The 23,776-nt window shown below is 41.2% G+C and overlaps 4 protein-coding genes across 7 annotated transcripts in view; 2 read left to right on the top strand and 2 right to left on the bottom strand.

Annotated features, from left to right (window-relative positions):
* The first annotated feature begins 137 nt into the window (after positions 1 to 137).
* LOC115027262 (dnaJ homolog subfamily C member 18-like) lies at positions 138 to 2,110 on the top strand. The gene has a single exon (XM_029460476.1). It carries the CDS (start codon positions 167 to 169, stop codon positions 1,193 to 1,195), a length of 1,029 nt encoding a protein of 342 aa, XP_029316336.1. The 5' UTR covers positions 138 to 166; the 3' UTR covers positions 1,196 to 2,110.
* Positions 2,111 to 2,204: 94 nt separating this feature from the next.
* cpsf3 (cleavage and polyadenylation specific factor 3) lies at positions 2,205 to 9,296 on the bottom strand. Its single transcript, XM_029460475.1, has 18 exons — positions 9,019 to 9,296; positions 8,840 to 8,903; positions 8,261 to 8,358; positions 7,962 to 8,090; positions 7,705 to 7,882; positions 7,520 to 7,609; positions 7,277 to 7,427; positions 6,680 to 6,855; positions 6,443 to 6,601; positions 5,572 to 5,718; positions 4,967 to 5,119; positions 4,662 to 4,770; positions 4,288 to 4,386; positions 4,051 to 4,145; positions 3,844 to 3,931; positions 3,266 to 3,332; positions 3,049 to 3,145; positions 2,205 to 2,970 (listed from the first exon to the last, which is right to left on the bottom strand). Exons 1-18 carry the CDS (start codon positions 9,087 to 9,089, stop codon positions 2,869 to 2,871), a joined length of 2,073 nt encoding a protein of 690 aa, XP_029316335.1. The 5' UTR covers positions 9,090 to 9,296; the 3' UTR covers positions 2,205 to 2,868.
* Positions 9,225 to 13,888, top strand: itgb1bp1 (integrin beta 1 binding protein 1). Of its 3 annotated transcripts, none has more exons than XM_029460480.1 (7): positions 9,225 to 9,509; positions 10,760 to 10,876; positions 10,994 to 11,072; positions 11,681 to 11,811; positions 11,905 to 11,997; positions 12,741 to 12,890; positions 12,981 to 13,888. In XM_029460480.1, the coding sequence occupies exons 2-7, from the start codon at positions 10,805 to 10,807 to the stop codon at positions 13,044 to 13,046; spliced, it is 591 nt and encodes a 196-aa protein (XP_029316340.1). In that variant the 5' UTR covers positions 9,225 to 9,509; positions 10,760 to 10,804; the 3' UTR covers positions 13,047 to 13,888. The 3 variants fall into 3 exon arrangements, with proteins under 3 accessions (XP_029316340.1, XP_029316337.1, XP_029316339.1); XM_029460477.1 differs by having other exon boundaries at positions 9,226 to 9,509; positions 12,975 to 13,888; XM_029460479.1 differs by lacking the exon at positions 9,225 to 9,509 and adding an exon at positions 9,542 to 9,673 and having other exon boundaries at positions 12,975 to 13,888.
* Positions 13,889 to 14,265: 377 nt separating this feature from the next.
* asap2a (ArfGAP with SH3 domain, ankyrin repeat and PH domain 2a) overlaps positions 14,266 to 23,776 on the bottom strand; it is a 52,449-nt gene continuing 42,938 nt past the window's right edge. Inside the window, exons 19-29 of one of the 2 annotated variants that reach the window (XR_003834373.1) lie at positions 23,420 to 23,535; positions 22,625 to 22,692; positions 22,378 to 22,485; positions 21,272 to 21,506; positions 19,922 to 20,074; positions 19,487 to 19,589; positions 18,359 to 18,414; positions 18,137 to 18,216; positions 17,399 to 17,518; positions 16,799 to 17,330; positions 14,266 to 16,128 (exon numbers count right to left, since the gene is read on the bottom strand). Coding sequence is in view for 1 of the 2 variants with exons in the window: in XM_029460510.1 (XP_029316370.1) it covers positions 16,054 to 16,128; positions 17,399 to 17,518; positions 18,137 to 18,216; positions 18,359 to 18,414; positions 19,487 to 19,589; positions 19,922 to 20,074; positions 21,272 to 21,506; positions 22,378 to 22,485; positions 22,625 to 22,692; positions 23,420 to 23,535 (1,114 nt within the window). In the remaining variant the exon portion in view is untranslated. The remainder of the gene's footprint in view (positions 16,129 to 16,798; positions 17,331 to 17,398; positions 17,519 to 18,136; positions 18,217 to 18,358; positions 18,415 to 19,486; positions 19,590 to 19,921; positions 20,075 to 21,271; positions 21,507 to 22,377; positions 22,486 to 22,624; positions 22,693 to 23,419; positions 23,536 to 23,776) is intronic. The other variant, XM_029460510.1, reaches the window with a different exon arrangement.

The following is a 23,776-nucleotide window of genomic DNA, read 5'->3' as shown; positions in this document are numbered from 1 at the left end:
TAGTGTCAGTACAAAATGGTAAAAACATCAGCAGAAATCTATAAATTGGTTATTTTCTATCATGTAATCTTTCAACTCATAATAACAACCACCGGGGGGCGCTGCGGTCAGACGCGTCTTCATCAGCGTCCCGGAAATCAGCTTTCTTCTTCTGCCCCCTTCAAACATGGCGGAGGTCAGGCTACACTTTGGAAGGGGAGCGTACAATTTAGCATTCAAAATATATAACCGACACCTCCTGTTAAGTCAGAATAAGCTAAGTAAATGTGGAATACAGGCTTCGCCTCTATCGGCGGGGTTTCTGTTGGGTGATATTCAAAGTGGAGAACTTTATGGAGCCGGAAATAGAGGTGACAGAGTGACTGTTGGAGTTTCACATGACAGTTACACAAGGGTAACAACACTGCTTGGTACTGTTGCCGATGTTAGGGAAAACGGAAAGGTCGCCGAAAACTACTGCTATCTTGGACTCAACAAAGATAATTTACTTTCTAATAAATCCCAGTTTCAAAATAAAAATCTACGTTGGTACCGGATTAACTCTCCGAGGACTTGCTGCACCTCCAGATCCGCTCATCGACAGAGCCTCGGTTTATGTTTGGGACATCATGGACAGTTTGTGTTCATCAGAGCTTACAGCGGCAAAGGGACCCGATCTGAGCTTCTTTACAAAACCAAAACAGGCTACTATGAACTCCTGGAGGTGTCACCTACTGCCACTCAAGCCCAGATAAAAACAGCATACTACAAATTGTCATTCCTCTACCACCCGGACAGAAACGCCGGCAGTGAGCACGCCACTGTCAGCTTCTCTGAGATAAGCGAGGCCTACAGCGTGCTGGGCAATAAGGCACTGAGGAAGAAATACGACCGGGGTCTGTTGAGTCCGTCAGACCTGGTTGCAACAGCCAGACCCTCCACAAAGGACACAGGGAGCTCCGCGAAACCGGACACGGAGAGCCGACGGTCTGTGTTGAGCTCAGACAGCCGAGGAAACATATTCGATTTCGACAAGTTTATCAGTGACCACTACAGCGAGCAGCTGCAGAAAGAAAGAGACTTCAAAGTCCGCAAAGAGGAGATGTTGAGGAAGAATAAGGAGACGTTTGAGGAGAAGAAGATAGACATGCCCTTCGGAGCTGTGGCGCTGCTGGTGATAGGCGTGTGTCTACTGGTCAGCTTAAAGCAGGGATGAAGTTCATTCACATTGAGGATGTTGGACTCACTTGAATCATCACCACCTTTCAAACTACGAAAACAAACAACTGTTCACATGACTGCTGTTAAACACCCTCTGTTTTGACCCTGTCCTCTGACATCTCTGCTTGGAGACACGAACTGTTGAACATAATGAAATGTTGTGCAGTATGGATCACTTACCGTCATCCTTTGGGTCAACCTGACACTCTCTAATGTTGATATATTTCAGTTCCTCAGTCTGCAAGTATGCATGACGGCACAGTACTGTGCACTTTCATCCTGTGAACACACTATTCACTGGTTTTCGCCCGGTGCAGCCTTTTGTCACTCACTCACAGTTTAGTCACTCCCAGGTTTACTTTGAGAAAACATTTGTCATCAACAAATCTTGGTTACATTTAACAAAAGAAGCCAAACTTCTAAAATGTTAAATGTTGTCTTAACATAAGCAGCCATACAACTCAAACTAAAATGACAACTTTTGGTACTAAACAATACTGAGACAGAAACATTTAAGTCGAAGAGTATTGTGGTTCCGCACCCAGCGTTACCCACGAGTCATTACATCCCCACTCTGCCATGACTGCTGTCTTTTAAATGTAGTCCACCTGACAGTGCTACGGTTCACCTTTGGCTTTTATTAAGTCATCTGTCCTGCAGATTTCTTTATTTTTTAATGGTGAAGGAAGTTTTGATTACCTGTATTGCTATTCATGAAATATTTGGAGCAATGTAAGGAAGTAAGGTATGTGTGGATCAGCCCATTACACAGGGACATTATAGGAACGGTATGTTTTTGCAATTTAAAAAGGTGCCTTGGGATATTTATTGTAAAAATCTATGGTTACGTTGTGCAAATTAACTAATAAATAACTTATGAGCAGTGCCTGTCAAAGCGCAGTGAAACAAATGTTGCTCTTTTGTCTTTTATTAGCACCATTGTTAGTCACCAACAAGATTAACTGTAAACCTCATTTAAAAATCATTTCTGACACCAACTGAAATAACTGATCAAATAAACTAATTGCTTATTAATTATTCAAGACACAAAGTTTTTGTTAAAGTCAGTTTTAAACATTATTTAATGAACACAAACATTTAGTGCTTTTAGGAATTCACAGTACACGTCACAGTTTAAAGCTTTCATATCAGTGCACATTAGTAACAAACTCGGGTCAAACTAAACCTACAGTGCATCTACACCAATACAGTAAACGTATTAAATATATTAATTAAAAGTGCTTGCATGACAAAAACAACACTAAAATCTATAAATAACAAACCCTACACAGTTTAGTTAATTCCCTTTGTTTGTTTTTTTACATGGTAGCTCCATGGTCACAGGTATAAACGTTCCTTCATTTTCAGTTAATTAGTAAAAGGTCAATGTAGTCTAGTAATGTTTTGGATCTATAGATTATATAGATTTGCATTGTGAAATGTATGAATGATAAAATGAGCTATAACACTATAGATCCTGGTAGTGATTCCTGTCAACACATGTCAAGTTTTTAGCCCACAAATACAAGCTGCTTGTTAACCATCTGCGCAGCACTTGTAGAAGTTTCTTTGTGTTTACATCTGTGATGACTTAGCTTAAGAAACTCTGTCCCTCGTTAGTTTAAAGTTGACTCGGTTGTTAACACGTCTGCAGTCCCGTCCCGACTCTCAGATGACCGGGTTGAGGGCGTCGTAGAGCCGCTGCACTGCCAGCTCCACCATCTCTCTCAGGGAGTCGTCCTCTGCGCATTCATCCTCGTAGCACACCGACTGATCGGGGGAGAGGAAGTCAGTGAGAGAGATATACATTGTTCTGTGTTTTGGTGCGACAGGCTAAAAGCGTCTCACCCTCGTTTCCAAGCAGATGTGAACCGTCTTCCCATCTACTGTCACAGAGACGTTTTTACAATCACTGAAATCCACACAATCCTCTCCAAACATGTCCCTGATGACGCAGAGAGAAGATGCATTATGATCGTAAAGTAAAGTACAGTAACCCTTTCAAACAGTGATTCCATGTGCACGACGTTATGAATAAAGTTCGTATGGATTGTGTGTCACTCACTGCAACATGACTCCAAGTCGGTTCTGGAAGACGTCCATGTCCATGACGGCACTCTGGGTCTCCATGGCTGTTGATCGTGAATCAAATAAGAATTCATGAAAACAAAGTCCAACACAATAACGGGACACGATGCATCAAAGGGTTAGTATGAGGTGCTTATCCAGAGCCAGTTTATTATAACTACAAATGGTGGTTGGAACGCCACGGGTATTTTAGCCACCTAAAAAAAAACACGTTAAAGTGTACACTATATTTAGAATATTTTTACCACAATAAAGTGACTAAAATATTCTAAATATAACCTTTTTAGGCTAAATACGCTTTGCTGCAGCCCCCATCCAGTACATTGCTTTGCTCCCGTGCAGTAACTCCTGCCTGCTTCTCCAAACTGGGGTTGTGCAAACCGCCCTCTACTGCACGTAATGAATATGGATAAGTACCTCATACACCCCCACTTCAAACAATCCAAACTATCCCTTTCATTATTTATTTTTCTTAATAGGGCAAATGGGTTCACATAAAACATGAGTAATTTATTGTATGCTTCCTGCAGTCCATAAAGCGACTGCCAGACTGACCTTTCTGAGCCTTTGGGTTTGACTGGACTTCCAGCACTACAGTGGTGACAGCGTCGGCATACATGTCGTTGAGAGGGTTTGCCAGCCACTGAAACGGGAGAGAGAGAGAAAGTGTGGTTGAGTAAATGAGCCGGTCTGAAGAGAGCAAAGTCTTGGCTATCCTGCATCAGACTAAGCAGGACCACAGCTAGTGGCCTGACTGCTCACCTCCAGCAGCACCATGCCAGCCTCGTGGATCAGAGTGATGTTTTTAAAAACCTTCAAAGTGTTCTTCTCGGTTCCGTCCAGCTCTTCCACGTCACCTGAGACCAGAGAAAACAAAAAAGGCCACAGTCAGTATGGTGCAATCTCAGAATCTGTGAAAGGGCTTTAATTTGTACGAAAAGATTAAAAACAAGAATGCATTTTGAAAAGTTTGCACATACGCAGATATGGCGGACTTACCGGTGAGGTTCCTCAGATGGCAGACGAGCAGTGAGTAAGGTCCAGTGAATGGGATGGCCTGAGTCTGTTTCACTGTGCTCATGGCCAGCTCAGTGTATGCTGCAAAACAGACACATCAGGTCACTTCATGATGCCTCGCTTCTTTGTCAGATATTTAAAAAAGGGGGGGGGGTGCAGTTTGCACAGCTGAGTAAGGAGACAGCAGGCAAGGAAAAGGCTGTTTCTCCTTTTATGGCCTTTGATTTCCAGAGTCACTCGCTGAAAAGAGACTCAGATTCTCAAATGTATTGTAGGCGATGAACTGAATCTACTGGGGCTGACTACCAACGCACAGATGCTGCAGCCTGCGGGAGGAGAACTGAAGAAATACTTACTAGAAAGGTCGGAGGGATTGAGGATGTGGTAGTTGAAGTTCTTTTTCACCAGTATGCCTGACACCCTCTGGCCCTGAGCACACTTCTCATCAGCCAGAGAGCCCATCACCTGAGAGGACGAGTTACTTCTTTCTAGTTTCAGCATGGATTTATGTATTTAACATTCAGAACAACACTTGCATAGTGTCATGCACCACATGCAATAATCCCAACATAACATTTTTAAGCCAGAAGAAGCACCTTCAGACCATAACAATCTAATAAAAAAGATCTCAGAGAGAAGAAGAACGGAAAGGTTTATTGACCTTGGCCAGTTTCTCTCCCCTGAAGTTGAGGGTGACAGCTTCTGTGTTGCGAGGGTTGTGGACTTCGATGTGAACCTGGTCATTATCCTCGTACTCCCTGATCAGTGCAGCCTTCAGACGGGCCATTTCATTCTGCTCCCCGTGGACCAGGATCTGACGATAACGTGCAGACAGGAGAGTCAAGGACTTTCATTTACAGCAGATATAACTGAAGTGAACAGACAACTGAGGATTTCATTCAATGGGCCTCATTCACCAACTCTTCTCAAGGAGAAACATATTCCTAGTTTCAACTTTTATTTGTCATATGTAGCACAGGGTCAACGGTACAATGAAATGTGTTTGAGAGACAGCAGTCAAAAAATAAGAATATATATATTATATATAACATATTAAAAAAAAGAGTACTATATACAATTAAATCAAAAACAATATAGCTTATGTACATATATGAAAAAGGGGGGTTGTGTAGTACAATAAATAATAATTTTTATTTACATTTATTTAGTTGTATAGTTTAATTTTAAATTACAATAATTATTTTTAAAAGCATTACGGTCTTTGAAAATAATTGAATGAGGCCCACATTATTTTGTTCCTCCTACCACATGCGGTGGCTTGAGGGCCCTGATGAACTCGCTGGTCTGCTGGTAGTCAGTGTGTGCGGAGAAAGAGATGTAGTCCACTGACATCTTCAGCTGCAGCTTCTGCCCTGACATGGTGGTGATCTCCTCCGGCTCAGACATGATGTGCTGCAGAGAGCAACACAACACACCACAGTAAGCTGTTGTAATTATACATCCACTGATTCAACAGACGCTTCGGATTTCAGCTCATTTGGCCAAAAAAATGATGCAAATGATCCAAGAAACTAGATCCATCTATTATGCATGCTGCAAATACAGGTACTGATTTTAATATTTGTAACTTTTTATTATTATTTTAGTGGGTTCTATTCTCCATTTCATCTTATGCATTTGATGTATTCTCTTATAAATCTTATTTTTTATATATGTGTGTTTTGTTTTACATCTTATTTTCCATTAATTATGGCATTCTATCTCTGTATTTATGTTCTTTCTATGTCTATTTTCTCTTATTGTAGAGCTCTTTGTGATGCATTTCTTGTATGACAAATGCTCTACAAATACATCCATCCATCGTCTATCTTCCCCGGGGTCTCCTCCCAGCTGGACGTGCCTGGAACACCTCCCTAGGGAGGCGCCCAGGTGACATCCTTACTAGATGCCCGAACCACCTCAACTGGCTCCTTTCAACTCCCGGATGGCTGAGCTTCTCACTCTATCTCTAAGGGAGATGCTACCCGCCTGAGAAAACCCATTTTGGCCGCTTGCACCCGCGATCTCGTTCTTTCGGTCATGACCCAGCCTTCATGACCAAATAAAATGTATTATAATTATTATTATCATTATTATTATTAGATAAACACTGTCTACAATCCTGTTGTAGTCTGACCTTGGCCAGTGTGCCCTCTACACAGTATCCAGCAATGATGACTCCGTTCCTCTTGTCAGTGCACCAGCTCTCAAAGAGCTCTCTGGAGAGCCCGCTCTGCATCATACCCGGAGACGCCATCACCACACTGGGGCCGATGTCATCAAAGTGATCCATGCTCTGGAAAAAAACAGAGACATCACGGTTATAGATATCCAGCAGTAGCATAAAGATACAGAACAGTCTGCATCTCTCTACCTTGAGGTTGCTGATGTGCTTGAAAACGAAGGGGTTGTTGATATTGATGGCCTTGCGGATCTTATCGTTCATTGCGTTGACGTAGGTTTGGTACACGGCCATGCACTTCTTGGCCAGGGATGAAGCATAGTAGATGGGGATGTCATGGAGCTCCGGGTGGTTCTGCCAGTACTCATCTACAGGAGAGCATGAAACACAAATGTAGTTACCGGTAGTTGAAAGAGAGTACGAGTAGAAAACTACACTTTAAAATGTAGCTTTCATTTATTGCTGCCTTTTGTGTTCAGTTCAATTTTTTATACTTTCCTTTTTAAATGTTTTATTAAACAAGCAGTTTGTTGTATTTTAGTAGGATACTGAAATCAGCAGAAAGGCAGAACTGAGTACACTTTAAAATCTGTTTATTTATCGCAAGTAATATCATTATCGCGATTTTTCAACAATGTTATTGTCTTCATCTTGTGCAGCCTTAGTGTGCAGCCTTAGTGTGCAGCCTTAGTGTGCAGCCTTAGTGTGCAGCCTTAGTGTGCAGCCTTAGCGTAGAGGCTAACAATGTTGTTGATAATCCAACTCAGGGAGTCACACTTGACTTCTCACCCAGGATGAGCAGCAGTTCCTGGGCCCGGCCCAAAGCGAACACAGGGATTAAACAGCGTCCTTCTCTGTTGACAATGTCATGGACTGTGTTACAGAACCGAGCTTCACGCTCCTCCCTCTTCTCATGGATGTGGGTGCCGTAGGTCGACTCCTGCAGAAAGAATTACAGGATTCACCATGTTGTTGTGATCCCCTAAAGATCTATTAAAAGTAGTGTTCAATGTGAATTATTATGTGACAAACTATGATTAAGATGTCCGGTTTGACACTGGGGATCTCTGCTGCCATCAGATGCCTGTCTTCCTGTCGGGAGAAGTCTCCTGTGTACAGCAGCTTAGGAGGAAAATAACACAGACAATTGACTTGTTAAGTGATTTTAGTTATTATAAATCAACAGGACTCTCGGAAACAAACACCATGAGAGTCACCTTGACTCCAGCTATTTCAATCATGAACATGGCAGCTCCCAGCACATGACCAGCGTGGTAGCACCAGAACTTGATTCCAGCCACCTCCTTGACTTCGTGGAAGTTGATGGTCTCAATCTTATCCATGCTCTCCTCCAGGTCAGTCTCAGTGTACAGCATGTCATCTGCAGAAATGTTGCTGCAAAAAAACAACAAAATGATTGTAGGTATTATTCATTTGAAGAGTGTCCCATAATGACGATTGCTCCTGCTCCTACCTGACTTTGACGTAGTCTGACAGTAGCCAGCGGTAGATGGCTTTAGTGGCGTGGGTCATGAAGGTCCTGCCTTTAAAGCTGGTCTTCTGGAGGAACCAGGGCAGAGCTCCACAGTGATCCAAGTGGAAACTGGTGAGAGGATACAGTACATCAACATCGAATGACATGTCCTTAGTTATGTTTTAGAATATTAAAAAAGAATCCAAGCACAATATTAAGGAAATTATATATATGGATATATTAGGATCTTATTAAAAATAGAGAGTTTAACAAATAAATATAAAACTGGCAAGACTCACTGGCTGATTAGCAGCAGGTCTATCTCAGCCGGGTCGATCAAGTCTATGTAGGGGAGGGCATCCATTCCCTCCAAGCCAGGGTGGATACCACAGTCCAGCTGCAAAGAATATGTACATACATGTCTATTGAGTGAACAAATGCCACGGATCCAAGGACATATTGTGAGACTAAAAAAGAGAGAGGTTAGACTTGTACTTAGCTTTGTGATCAATAATTCATAACAAAAAATACTAAGGCACACTGGTTCGCAAACATTAAAAAGCATTTGGGCTTTTTAATTCAAGCAAAGCAGTGTGACTTGGAATTGTTTGACTATAATGACTATAATGACTGTAACTATGATATTACTGTATTTATTTCACCCAGGATAATGTACTCAATACTGCTTTGCAGGGGGACCTGGGTATACCAAATTACCCAAAAGACTCAATAAAACAACAATAGAATGGTTACAACATATACAATAATAATATTTGTAATGTATGTGATGTACATTTACATTCAGTGTGTTAGAAGTCACACAGCAACATGCAGTCACAAATAAATACTTTAATTGGATTCAAGACTAAAATATTTACCATAATTTTCCTTCCCTTGAACTCCAGGATGATGCATGACCTCCCAACTTCCTGACCAGCACCCCTGTAGTTACATGAGAAAATAGTGATTAAGCTAACATTACATACTTTTCTTGTTATAATGGTTACATATACAAGCAGGCATTCAATACCTTTATTTATTAAAAAAAATAACTCACAGTGGACGAATTAGAAGCTGGTCACTCTCCTCTGCGGGGACAATCACCTCTACTTTGCGTTTTGTCGCCATAACGTGTTAAATATTGCAGGAAATTTTGAAAATAAAATACATAAAAACGGCCATACTGTACTGCACTGTGTTTATGAATGAGATGGAGGTGACGTCACACTTCCGGTTGTGTGTCAAAATACAGCCGACCAGAAATCAAACGCGTTGACACACAAAGTTCCGAGACAGCCGTTGGCCAGTTTTTGCCGTAACGAATTCACATTGATAAAATGATTAAATGTTACAAGGGACACGGCTATCATACATATAATATATAAACAAAACGGTCTATACACTTAACAATATATCATCTACATTGCTTTCAGCTTAAAATTCCACTTTAGATATACTTTTTTGGTTGAGTACTTCGTCGCGTCCCCTTTAAGTGGTGTTGGGTGTAGGCTGTGAAACTCAAAGGAAAGCTAAAGACTCAAACTGAAGGTAAACAGAAAGCTTCTTTGAACTAAATTAACATTGAGACGGTTACGGTACAAACAGTAATGCCTTGTGTAGCGAACTCTATTTAACATTTTGCGTCTTTGCCAAACACCTGTAAAAACTTCTCAACTTCATTGTGAAAATAAATGCGGTGGGGGACATTTAAGGTGGAGTAGGATGAGTTTCATCCACACATTTGCTTTTCTTTTAGCTTGTACAATAACATAGTTAATGAGCAATATCGTCTGTTGAGCATGTAGGTTAGTTAGCTAGATAAATGATGCGTTCAAGTCATAACCGTCGTAACCTGTTGATTTTTGTGTCTGGTGTGACATTTGAGTCGTGGGGGGCTCTGTTGTAAAAAAAAATGTATGTCCCCCCCTCCCCACCGGTCTGGTTACATACTCTGACTCCATCACAAAGACTTGCAGTATTATTTTACTCTGACATGATGGAGGAAGTAGATGTTGTTACAGGAGCAGGTGTAACAGATAAACTGGTTTGCAATTGAAATACAATTTAATTTACCAGCAGTGCCATTATTACAGCCTCAAAATTAGTAATAGTATTTGAATCAACATCGCTGACATTTACTTAATATTCTAAACACTACAATATAAAGTGTTGCATGAGCATAGTATTGTTATAATGTGCAGGTTGTTATATTGTTCAATGTTATCTAACACAGCCTTCAGCTGTTGAATGGAGAGAGGTCAGAGTTGGTCATTGCTATTCAAAAGGATGAATCATTAATGACACATTCTCCATTTAAAAAGTTAACCCTGCTCTAACGAAATGGATGTATGGTGCAATAAAAATGAAAGTGAAACATGACGCAATGTTACTACAATGGATATATGTGTTGAGGACAGTACTGTTTTTGAAATATTGACATCAAAGCTAGTAGACTCACACTTGTGTAAGGCCTTGCAAACTAAGTGGCTGATATTTTAAATCATATTTGAGGTTGTTTTGTCCTGGTCTCAGGTCTCTTGCAAAAGAGATTTAGATCTAAATGAGACTGAATAAATAAATCTCAACTAACTAACACTCCTCTAATGTCACAGCCGTGACAGTAACAATTGGATCATGCAAAGAATAGTTAAAAGGTTATAATGTAGCTAATGCATCTAATGCATCCTCATTTATCCATTATTCAGAATTTGGACCTCATTCAATTATTCATCAAGTCTATTGAGACTTGAGAAGGCAGAGCCGTGGTGTGTTTAACTCTTTGGTCTGTGATGATTCAGGTTTTGGTGAGGATCGAGGGCTGGATGCGTTCGTCATGGTAAAGGATGTTCCGGAAAGTCAAAAAGCGCCACAGTAGCAGCAGCTCGCAAAGCAGTGAGATCAGCACCAAAAGCAAAGTAAGAAAACAACACACACACACACACACACACACACACACACACACACAAATGTTACAGCAGAGCCACCTTCTCCTTGTTTATTCAACGCCCTCTCATGTTTCTGACTCCATGTAGTCTGTGGACTCCAGTTTGGGAGGGCTCTCCAGATCCAGCACCGTCGCCAGCCTTGATACAGACTCCACCAAGAGCTCAGGTCAGTCCACCAACTCATGGAAGTCAACAGGTTTCTGCACCTTTTTTTGATTATTTGATGTATGAAAAGATCATTTTTAATGTTTTTTTTATGCTTATGATCTTCTTTAGTTATATGATTTTATTTTGCTTAATGTTTCATTTATTTTCTGTTTTAATTTGGGAGCAATTAGTTTGAGTGTAACCCAAACCAATCAGTAACTGTTTATGATTTATCTATTGGCTGGAAGAGTCAGTAGGATTTCCATTCAGTGTTGTTGTTGTCAAGATATGAGAAAAAAAATACGATAACTTTGTTGAATATCGCGATAAATAAACAGATATTAAATTGTGCTCAGTTCTGCCTTTCTGCTGCTAAAATACAACAAATTGCTTGTTGAATAAAAGTAATAAAAGGAAATGATTTCCAACATTCTCTTAATGAACACAATTAACAATGAACAGGACACAAAAGTCACCAATAAAAAATAACGATCTTGTAAAAACAAGAAATAAATTGAATTAAATCTTAAATTAAGAGGTAAAAACAAAACATCAATTTATGGTTTACATTTCAAACTACCTTGTCAAGTGTTAATTGTAAAAATAAATATAATTTCCCCTCGGTAGGTAACAGCTCATCTGAAACATGCGCTGAGTTCCGGGTGAAGTATGTGGGAGCCGTTGAGAAGTTACAGTTCGACATGAGCAAGACGCTCCAGGAGCCTCTGGACCTCATCAACTATATCGATGCGGCTCAGGTGAGAAGCTGAAGGCCACATTTCAAGTACAGCAGTCAATATCACATCTTTCATTTATAAAGACGCTATAAATATTATGCTGCTTTTTCACAGCAAGATGGAAAGCTGCCCTTCGTGCCTGGAGACGAAGAGATGATTCTGGGAGTGTCAAAGTACGGAGTGAAGGTGGCCTCGCTGGACCAGTGTGTGAGTAGAAAAGCAACAGGAAAAGTGATTTGCTGTACTTCAGACTGTGCCATATTGCTGAGTCGTCAATACAGTCAAACAGTCAAACAGTCAAACAGCATGGTTTTGAATTCATCTCCAATTTATATTAAGAAGATGCTTCTGCACAAACCTGCTCACTCAAATATTCCAGCAATTGCCCTGATGTGTTGGGTATATCTCTGCTATAGCGCTACACAAAAAGACACAAAGACACTAATGCTTTTTGTTGAGAGTATTTCATTCTGTTTTTACGCCACCTTTCTAATCATTACTCGTTTATATATTTTTGTAGCTATATAAGTGCAAACGGGAAAATACTGGAAAAAGAAATGAACAAAATAAAACATACAAACAAACAGAAAATAATAATTAATTTATTAGCAAGCATCACATTCATTGATGTCCTTTAGATAACTGACAATGGTAGATCATTTATTTACTTTGTTAGTTTCACCCTTGCAGCTTTAAGGTCCATCCCTCCATTACATGGATATCCTTCATAATTTCAATAAAGTCTTGTAACATGGGCGGTTCAGGCTCTAACTGTTTTTTTTTGTTATAGTTCTCTTACTTGAGACAAACTTATTTTAAACACATGCTTACGTCTTACAAAGATTACATGTTGAACACAGATTTGGTTATCTTTCTTAACCACATAATACAAATGATGCTTGATAATGAGTCAGTAAAAAAAAGTGCTTTTAATCGTCCCTCTGGTCCAGGATGTGCTGCACCGCCACCCTCTGTTCCTGATCGTGCGCATGTTGTGTTACGATGACGGCCTCGGCGCAGGGAAGAACCTCCTCGCTCTCAAAACCACCGATGCAAAGCAAGAGGAGTGCAGCATCTGGGTGTACCAGTGCAGCAGCTCGGTGAGTGTGACAAAGTATAAAATGAAACCGTTTTTCTGGATTTGAAGTATTTCCCTGCGTGTTATCCATCGTGTGTCTGAACAGGAGCAGGCTCAGTCCATCTGCAAGGTGCTGTCGGCTTCCTTTGACTGCGCTCTGACATCAGACAAGTCCTGAAAGAAGGGAGCTAAGATGCTGTGAGTCCAGAAGAGAAAAGAAACAACTGCAAAACCAGTAAATCAGAAGATTGCAAAAAAACAAATTGCAAACATTTCCCTTTTTAGTTTAGGGGGGAAAAAAGCGTTGGAATGAAGTGCACAATATAAATGAATCATATTTAATGTAAATTATGTTAGAAAACGGTACATAGTGGTGATTCCTGGGAGACATTCACCAGTGGAGAAACTATAATGTGCTCACATTTGACGACATGCAGTTTCTCTTCATGTGGAAATCACTCAGATCTCGTTTTGAAGTTTAGATTTCCTTTTGTGTGTTTTGTTGTGTTTGAGACAAACAGTATTATAACAGTGATCACTTTTTTTCGACTCGAAGGTACTTAACGCAAAGATGCTTTAACTGTGAGAGGAGTCATACTTTGTTTTTGATTTGTGGTATTTACTCATTTTAATGACTGTTTTGACTTTTATTGAATCTTCATTTAATTGTCTTTTTACTGCAAGTTTTATGGTACCAAAAGTGTTTTCTGATTTGATAAATTCTTGTTTTTATGTCGTGATTAAAATGCATTAAGTCCATTAAGACTTGCCGAAACCACATAAATCCTAAACGTCTGTTTGAAGCATATGAAAGGTTGTTTTAGAGGAAAGCGTGTTTACAGTAGTGGTACTTACTTGACTTCACCTTGTACATAATAATAACATAATTCTGCCTTTTCATCATGGTCCTGTTAAGATTGGGTTGAACATGTGACATTTAGGACTGTGATCTGGTACAATAAAGGAGAGAATGGCTTTTGTTTTAACTCATTAAAAGTGTTATTTCTCGTTACATCTTTACTTTTGAGTGTCTTCAAATGTTTCATCTTTTGAGTTAATATTGAATTACTGCAGTTTTTGCTTGGGTGACAAGTGATATTGCTAAAAAATATATAAATGTCTTCCCACAAACGCATCACATTGTATGTTTTTACACTGCAGTGATTTCTGAAACATGTGGAAATATTCCCCATCAGAGGGAGCTCTCGACACACCGTCTGACTTTTAGTTTGACAAGAATCACAACAGTAAAAGGATTTTATGTTCTTTAAATGCCGGTCATTACTTTAAACGGTTGTTTTGATGCCAAAATGAACAGGATATGGTGTGAGCAATAATTTAGTAAAAGTAGGCATTATTATCTACACAAATGGATCATAAGAAACAAACAAGCCTTGTATTATTTTATATTTTATTATTCCAGTTTCATTTTCCCATTTACTTGCACAATAGCGTTAAGAGTCGATGCAGTGATCCACAGACAGTTTATGAGAATGAATGAAGTTTATTTTCCCAGTAATCAGTGTGTAACTGTGTTTTCAGCACACACACACACACACACACACACACACCACACACACAGGTCCAGCTGAGGTTGTATCTGTAACTGCTCATCACCACAGCACATTAAAAGACATTTACTGTCCAGGTTAACTCGTTTTTTTTAAACATATAAATATCAACAAAATCAAATCTATTTACATGAATAGATTATTAAATCTTCCTGTTTCCAGTGAGTTCATATTAAACATGAAGAAGAGAGCGTGTCGGCTACGATTCACATGCTTCTCGTCTCATCATTCACAAATCCACAGAAGGCTCTGGTTTCAGGTTAAAGGCCTAAAATATCAACATTATGAACAGAGAGAAAGTTGTTCTACAACCATTAATGAAGTTAATTACATTGAATGTTTCATATTTATTTCACAACACTATTGATAAACTCATCTTTCTACAATATGGGACCCCAGAGATGTACATATGAGGCCTAAGCTGTAGGAAGGACATTTCCTTCTCTGTATGGTGTCAAAGATGGAGACTAAATGCAAGTCATTTGTGAACAAAGGCAAGCGGAAGCAACAAGTCAGACAGCTAACTCCCCGCTTTTCATCACATTGCCACACTCCCTTTTATTTCCTCTTACTTCAATATTCTTTCACTCTCAGCTTATTCTGTGCAGACGAGACACGCACACACAAACACTTCCTGTTCCTCTAATAAGGCAGATGACAGGCGATGACAGCTGAGGCGTCAGACTCGGCATAAAGGTAATTACTGGCTGCCGCAGCTCCAGTCGGTGTCAGTATTTGACCTCAAACAGCACAAGAGAAAGAACTGGTTGTGTTGCTGTTCAATATTATCCTCTAAGGTTACACAGTACAGGCAATGTGTGTGTGTGGAAAAGCTACTTCATCACACACTGGTTAGAAAAAGGCTTCTCCCAGGTGTGATGAGTCAGAGGCTATTTTTACATTATTTCTTGCCTCCTTTCAATGCCAGGCAGTCTTTGAAACGGGGACAGGGAGGCGCTCCCTCGGGTGTAGCTTCGAGCATATTTGGGGGTTGATTTAGCACCATTAGATAAACCTCCACACTGGCGGTCTACTGCAGAATTGGAAAGGTCACACCTATAAGCAGGAAGGCATTTAAAAAAAAAAAAAAAAAAAGAATCGCTCATGCACAGAGGTGGAATGTAAGTATGTTGATCACATTTAGAGTTGTTGGAGAGTTAAAATACATCGCTGTTGTCTTCTCGGTCCTATCTGTACAATGCAGCTGAACAGAAAATGGAAATACTGTACATATCAACCTTCATTATGTCACATGTCGTCTTATGTTGCAACAACGACAAAGCAAAGTGCATTTATTGCGAGAGGTCATTCACTACAATCATTGTTGGTTTTTTTTGTTGTTTTTTTAAAGAATCTTTGTCAGAAACATTAACAGCAAGCATTAAAAATCACACACAGTCCCATGAGGCCTCGCGAGGCGTGACACCCAGAGTTTCTGCCTGTTGCCGCCGAAGTGGCAAAACCGCAGTGACACATTAAGAAGCTCGCTGATGAAGATGATGACAGCAAACACTGGGATGATGGTGGATGTTTTTAGCTGACTGGCTGTGCAGACACGGATGAAGGAGGGACGATGAGTCCCGCAACACTTCCTGAGACCCGAAGAGGAACTTTTCAGTCAGCGATGAAGTGTACGAATGTCACCGGGAAGGCTCCTCTTCTGATCGGATCGCCTTCGATGTGGCCCAGCTGAGACAAGGGAAGACAGAGGCGACGTCAGAGGATGATCAGAAGCGGCTACGACTCACAATATGCTCAGAGTTGTAGCCACGCTGGGTCTTACATCTATTTGTGTACTTTCACTGAAACAGTAGTTTGTTTCATTGCTTTCAACAAATACACGTCCCTTAGGGCACTTTAAGGGCTGTATCGAATGGTTTGAAGCTTCATTCAAAACATTGCTTTTCTTTTTCTCAATATTTTCGCTGCGATCAAAAAACAGTTTGCTTTCCTGCTTCCCGCGCAGAAAAGGAAAGGCACGCACCTTTATTAACGGGGCGGTAGCAGTCTAAAACGATAAGTTACACTTTTAGAACCACAATAACAAAAAAACAACTTTTTTTTTTGGAGATGGCGTCATAAAATATAACGACAGTCGATTTCATTCAAAACTGTCAACAGAAGCTTCAAATGTAAAAAAAAAAAAAAAGACATTCGATACAGCCCCGTCTACATTACTACAACATCACCAAACATGGGATAATAATTCACGATTAAAAACTTATTCAAATCTTTAGTGAATCAGTGGCAACATCTAACTACACACCATCTAGTGGAGCACACATAGTGGACTATGAGAGGCTAGGACACAAGTAACATCTAAATAATATTTAAACATCGCATTTCCATATTATATTACCTTGGCTGATAAAGGAGACAGTACTTATTAAGTCCATTTAAGTCAATTTAAAGGCCTTCTATACCTGAAAATAAAAAGCTAGTACACGTTTCTGCTCCAACAATGTTTACACAGAATAAATACAGAATATTAAGAAATGTTGTTGCTATAAGCAAAACAACCTTCCGTCATATATTTAACTTCTCTTATGAAACATTTTCATACACAGAAATGAAAAGTCACATGAAAGAGTAATAACGCTGCGGAGTACAGGACAGAGAGGAAGCACGGCGGGGACGTCGGGGGACTTTAGGAGAGAGCCTAAATACGGTCGTATCTGCAGAGGTGGCTCAGAGGAAAACAAGTTGCAGCTGGTCGATGTTCACACAAGGGGCTCCACAGAGGAAGCAGCAGCAGGCGGAAAAAGAGGAGGAGGAGGGATATGAGCCTGGATGAGGTCATGGCTTTTTGCTTTAGCCACCATGGTTACCGAGTGCACTGACATCCACACGTATGGGACCAGAGTTGGACTGGGAGCGCTTTGTGCTTTAATCTGAGAACAAGATGAAAAATAAAACAACACCCACAAACACTCAAATTAGCAGCGCGAGAGATACTGACCCACCACTCCTGGTCCTCCTCTCCATCCACCACGATCACCTCGCCCTCAGAGAAGGTCAGCTCGTCCGGGTTGTCAGCTACACAGTTGTAGATGGATTTCACTCGCTTCGGCCTCTGCTTCTGAGAGACGGAACAAAAGCACACAGACGGGCTTGTTGAGAAGATGGTAGAGACCGCAGCCATGGTGCATTCTGTCTCGTGTTGCTCCAATTATTTGGAGTGGGGCGGTTATGTTGCGTTTATGTTTCTTTTGATCCCCATTAGCTACTGTAGTGCAACAATAGCTACTCTTCCTGGCGAAAGGAAAAGGACTAATGGTTGAATAATGGAAGAAGCGGATATAAGATCTTTAATACCACTGGTTCGTCCAGTGATGACGTGTAATTGTTGCAGCACCAGGGTCTCAGACAGGCATACAATAAACACAAAGAAAAAGTTCCAATGACACTGAAAATAATAGAAATGTCGCTGTTATTCTTGGTTGCAGGCCAGAGAGCTGTAAATGACCCCAATAAATAAAGCTAAACAGCTTCTCTACAAAATCTGAGTACAGGAAGGAGTTACTGCTCGAGTAGCCACAGACACTTGAGATGTTGACCTGCAAGGCTACTGAATAACGGAATAACGCATGACTTGGAAAATCAGCAGCCAGGGAATCTGTACAACGTAATGAATAAATCAGCACTTTATAATAGACAATCATTGGACGATAATTAAGAGGAGGAATGAGCGACTCACTGGGTAGGCCTTCCTCTGCGCGGAGGCTGCAGGCAGAGACTGACCTATGGAGTTCTGGGGGCATCCTGGCACTTCCTTAGCTGGAACAGGAAGAGGAAATTATATCACAAACGACAACAAAACTTTCCACGTTTCCACAGAAGAAACCGGAGCTGACAGATAGTAGAACAATGTGAGTGTAGCTGTCTGCACGCTGGACAAACACAGATTCTGTATACTCACCCGGTCTTTCCATAGATACTGTTCGATTGAGGGGTCTGTTGAAACTTTTATCATTGCTGTAAAAACAGGAACGTACTCTCATCAACAAACTAAATTGTCATATGAAGACACAAATCTAACACATAACTATCCAACTCTGGAAGCCTCTCAACAGCTCTGTTGCAGATTTATTACAGCACTATGTGCTCTGTGGGAGACAGAAAGACAGAAGGGCGACTGCGGAGGAGAGTTATTGCTCTCCTGGCTCGATGCAGAGCTCAGTCTGGAAGCTAATGAAGCGGCTAAACAGCAGCCATGTCGCCTCATTCCTCTTGGGGAACAAACTCCACATTACAAGACAAGCATTCAACAACAAGATACACAACCCTGGGGTAAAGCACGATGCTGCCGAGTATGTGAAGTGAATTATTTGAATCTGTTGTTTTCCTGTGTAGCTAATGAAGCTTCAAATAACGCCTCTGAGCACTGGCTGCAGACCTGAAGGAATACTTCACCCGCAGAAATGATCATTTGTATATCAATTACTCAACTGTGGAATCGTAAAAAAAAAGAAAAAGAACTCTTGCATGCCTACATGGTGAACCAAGAATAAAAAAACTGAAAAAAAGTCTTGCTGAATTGACGTAAATGGGGGCTGCGTTTAACAGCAAAACTATATCATACCATCCGCTTACAAACTCTAGTCTCATTTATCCAGTTCCCAGACACACACATTTACTATTTAATACACTTTGGACTCATACGAAGAGTAGCGCGCCTGCGTAAGCGTGAGACTGTTCATCCGGAAGAGTTTTAAATAATAAGCTTTTAGCAAAAAAGTTTGAGGTTACGAAAATTGGATATTGGAAATTGAGGATTTTGAATCCTCTTTTAATGGCCACACACATGTACACAGCACATGCAGTGACTCTTGGGCACCTCTGCAGTGCCCAGGAGGTGAACTGGTACCTCTAAAGCACCAGTTCCACACTCCATAGTTGGTCCATTCGGGGTCATGAACCAGCGACCCTCTGGTTCCCAAGCCAGGGTAATTGATGTACAAATAATGATTTTGTGGATGAAATATTCCCTTAAATACTCTAAAACATCACATTTATAGTTGCAGACACCATGATATTCTTTTCTTACCCTGCAGGAGATTTAGGTGGCACCACCCTCGATCCCAGAGGTCCCTGGCTCGACTTGGACTGTATGGTCATGGCCTCCATCTTCGCCACAGGAGGACCCAGACCTGGGACACATTGTAACACACCTTGATTGCTTTTTCTTTCCTACTGAACACATCATTGAACATTGGGCTTTTTATATAGCATAGCATTTAGCATATTATTTTAGCATGCTAAATGATTAATCACTTTATCACAACAAAGAGATGAATTGGTTTGAATGGAATTATCAAAAAAGATTAATTTGTGACAAATAAAAAAAGCTCAAACTTTAATTTAAAGCGTATGCCCCTTGAAAAATGTAAAGGCCTCCTTACACGTATTTAGTAAATACAGACTCTTAAACTATTCACTGTCCGAGTTTAAGAAGTAGGAATCGGTCTGTTGGGGTACATACCTCCGGTTGAAGTGAGCCTCAGGGGGGGGACCGGAGGGTGCATGTTGGGGGGGTCTGAGGACGACCTCTGTCGGCCAGCCAGGTCTAAAGAACCGGGCTTCCAGCTGCTGGACGCTGAAGGCTGACTGATGCCCCCCAGGCTGGATAACTGGACTGAGACAGACGGAAAAGAGAAGCCTTATTAAGATGAAACTACAATTACCGCCTCACAGCTGTATGCCTCCGCCGACCAGTCAAGTTGCAGTTTACATTCATGTCTGTCCAAAATGTCACCCCTTCATAATTTTATCTTATTAGACATTTGTGTGAAATTATCATAATTAGTGTATGAATTCTTGAGTTATGGCCAAAATATGTGTGAAGTCACAGTGGCCTTGACTTTTGCCCACTAAAATGTAATCAGTTCATTCTTAAGTCCAAACAAATGTTCCTGCCAAAGAGATATCACTTCATGAGAACGGGACGTTCGGACGGACTACTCTAGAACATAACGCTGTTGCCAACGCGGAGGCAAAAAGAGAGACGGAGACAGAGAGCACGGCACTTTGCCAAAAACCGGCGTCCACTTTAAAAGTCAAGCCGTTTCAATTTGAGTGTAATTGAGAGCAACACTTAATGGGGAGAGGGAATGTGCAGAATGTGAGGTGGGCAACACAGCTGGTTGTTTCTACTGCGCTCTGTTGGCAGCGCTCCCGACAGCCACTAATGTTATTAAAGGCCGACCGTGGCGGACGTGTCACAGGTCGGTTAGCCCGTAAAGCTACGATGAAGGTTGTTGTTTTTTTAGCCGCGCATGAACAGACTTCCATCAGTTAAGGTTTGTGTTTATTTAAATCAAGTGACCTTTTTCATGACACTGTGCACAAAAAAAATGAACTCCTGTTCAGTCACATGCAGCTTGTTCAAAATGCAGCAGTCAGACTCTTCACTGGTGCCAGACGCTCCCCTGTACTTTCATTCATTTACTTATATTTTTGTATTAATTAATGTGACTTTATCTTCACCTCTGTGATGTTGAATCGGGTCAGAAAGTCACTAAACCTGCATAGTATTAAACATAAGTTCTTTGGAAACCAGTGAAACGGGGCCAAATGAGACCAGGCTCTCACAGACACTGTAGATCTAAATGAGGTCGTTCCTCTGGGGCAGATTTTAGAAATATCACCTCCCTGAGGCAGACAAGGAGGTCAGATTCAGCAGGTCAGAAAGGTTATCAGGATTATCTGAATCTTTTTCATCTATTCATCCATATAACCTTTAACGTATTTATAGAATGATACTGAAATATTCTCCATCTTGCCTACAAACGCTATCGACTACAAGTTCTGATGCTGCTGCGTCCGAGCTTACCCAGGTTTCTCGGGGGCAGGGGCGGAGCGGAGGTGCCGCCAGACTGAGGTGGGTTGGTGTTGAGGATGGTGCCGTACGTCTCGTTGTTGACCAGGTTGGGCATGTAGGCGCGCTGCTTGTCCTTGGCGAGGCCGATGGCGTCGCGGCCCGCAGAGCCCAGACTGGCCTGGAGGTGGGAGTTACTGCTCGGGGTGTAACAGCTGACCGGACGCTCGTCTCTGCGATGAGGGCTGGGCTGGAGGAACAAGCATAATGTGAGAACGCCACGGGTCAGACGTGGTTCATCAGATGTGCATCTCTTCCCTGAATGAGTTTACTGTGTGCAGTGTACACCTTCAGATCACATGTCAGTCACACAGACTTTGAATAATCAACAATTAGTTTACTACTTTACCACAGTAATTATCTTAAAATAACCATAAAACCGCGCCAATTAAGCACATTTCTTCATTAATCAACACGCATCTTTCTGAAGTTTTTCAACATGAAAATGAGAAACGTTAGCCCATCAACACTTTCCACATAAAGCTTTCCACTCCAGAACAAATACTGTTCGCCTGAGGTCAAATAAAAGTAAATAAACTTTACTGCAAATACTGAATGATCAATGCTCAAAGTACTTTCCAAAAAACTGGGGTTTGTTTATGAAACGGGAAGACTACCAAGAACGGGTCGCAAAGGGAGTAAAGTTGAAGGGCCACAGGGGCCCATTGTTGATCTCATGCTTTCAAAATATGGCTCTGATAGTTTAAAATATTTCTTGTATGAAAGGTGCTATACAAATAAAGCTTATTATTATTATTATTACATTTTTTGAAATAAATAGTTTTCAGAGTTTCAAATTTTTCACTTTCAGGCAGAAGTCCTCACGATAACACAGTGGTGGGACCGCTTTATAAGTCAGCTGCGTGGATTTTAACGTACAAAGTGAAGAATGAATTCAGCTTTTCTGTTTTTGGAGGACAAAATATTTTTTTCAGGTTGTTGTTTCAAGGTTTCATCAGCCTCTGAATGTTCCCTTTCATTACACATTTCTTTACACTGCGTGTCGCCTCGCCGTCTAGCACTTTGTAAACTCTTCTCCTGATTACAAAAGTGTCTCTCACCTTCTCATCCAGATCTTCATCACTTTCATCCAAGTCTTCATGCTGCAGGCACCATTCATATTCAACATGGACGTGGGCGTTGAATTTCCCTGCCAGTGCTTGGTTCAACTATACACACACACACACACACACACACACACAAACAAATCCATACACATGGAAACACAAATGACTGACAGCTCTTAACACAGTGTCAGGAAGCGATGCGTTTGCAGGCATAAGCCAGGTCTAAACATAGTAGGCTCACCAGCTCTTCACACTGTAGGTGTTTGAGCCTCCGGGCGATATCCAGGGGCGTCTCCCCGGCCTCATTAGCTGGGAGGGAAAACAACAGAAACATATCATCACTTCTGTATCCACATGACGCCTGAGAACAAAACACACAGCACATTTTGTTTCCTCCCATCTCACTGTGACATGAGAAATGTGTAATTAGACCGTTTCCCACAGTGAACAACTCTCTGGATGCTCTCGGTCCTCCTTCTCACTGAATCTTTTATCTGGCTGTTTTGTTGATGTCACGGAGGAGTAGAAAGATTAGTGTGGTGAGAAAGAGTTACCATGGTCTGTTGGCAGAGCCCGCACCTCTGGGAGCCGAAACGGAAAAGAACTTGGATGAAGGGGTGTGTGTGTGCGTGTGTGTGTGTGTGTGTGTGTGTGCGTGTGAGAGAGAGAAGATGAGGCAGCGAGAGAGAACATTTGTGTGAGACATAAGTAAAAGTGCACCAGTATTAATAGCCAAAAGTACTTAACATGTTAAACATACCCTTTATCACCGATGCATAAATGTTCTACAAATGAATATCTGACAAGACGAAATCGGATCTAACCATCTCACTCCTCACGCCTAAACCTGACCAACACAACCAACGAAGGCAAGGGGTTCTAGCCAATCAGAGGTCTGATGATGCAATTCTGCATAATAATTAACTATGTGCTTCTGCTTGGTGCAAACGAATCCAGAAAGACAGAGAAAAGGAGCGGGAAAGAGTCCGACAGTGAACACATCACGGCCGTCCTGTTTTCTGGCGCGTTTCCTTACAGATCTCTATGGAGGCCTTCCCCCGCAGCAGCAGTTTCAGACACTCGCTGTTGTCGGTCAGGCAGCAGTAGTGCAGCGCTGTGCTGCCTTTAGCCGTCTGCTTATCCAGATTCAAACTGCAGAGGGACAAAGAGAGAGATCATTTTTAAATTCCAACACAGGAGGAATAAAATGAAGCAAATTGTAAAGCAATGTTTGTCCAGAGAGAGGTTTTGCAGTTGTGAATATAGAAATGAGAAAAACAACACGGCTTTATAAGAGTGAAACAATACTGTACAACAATATAGAAATATACATCATTAATATCTTCTAAACAAGAGGAAACAGAGAAATAAGTGGATGATAACCCGTCTACCC

The sequence above is a fragment of the Cottoperca gobio genome, chromosome 22 (genome assembly GCF_900634415.1).
Source record: "Cottoperca gobio chromosome 22, fCotGob3.1, whole genome shotgun sequence".
NCBI classification, from domain to species: domain Eukaryota; kingdom Metazoa; phylum Chordata; class Actinopteri; order Perciformes; family Bovichtidae; genus Cottoperca; species Cottoperca gobio.
Note: the sequence above shows the minus strand (reverse complement) of the source record. Positions and strands in the feature narration are given on the sequence as shown.

Coding starts and splice junctions, on each gene's coding strand:
- LOC115027262 (XM_029460476.1), top strand. CDS start 167: ATGGCGGAGGTCAGGCTACACTTTGGAAGGGGAGCGTACAATTTAGCA.
- cpsf3 (XM_029460475.1), bottom strand. CDS start 9,089: ATGGCGACAAAACGCAAAGTAGAGGTGATTGTCCCCGCAGAGGAGAGT. Junction 5,719..6,442: donor TAGAGGGCACACTGGCCAAG/GTCAGACTACAA, acceptor TGCTCTCTGCAG/CACATCATGTCTGAGCCGGA. Junction 3,146..3,265: donor CGACTTGGAGTCATGTTGCA/GTGAGTGACACA, acceptor CTGCGTCATCAG/GGACATGTTTGGAGAGGATT.
- itgb1bp1 (XM_029460477.1), top strand. CDS start 10,805: ATGTTCCGGAAAGTCAAAAAGCGCCACAGTAGCAGCAGCTCGCAAAGC. Junction 10,877..10,993: donor AGATCAGCACCAAAAGCAAA/GTAAGAAAACAA, acceptor GACTCCATGTAG/TCTGTGGACTCCAGTTTGGG. Junction 11,073..11,680: donor AGACTCCACCAAGAGCTCAG/GTCAGTCCACCA, acceptor TCCCCTCGGTAG/GTAACAGCTCATCTGAAACA.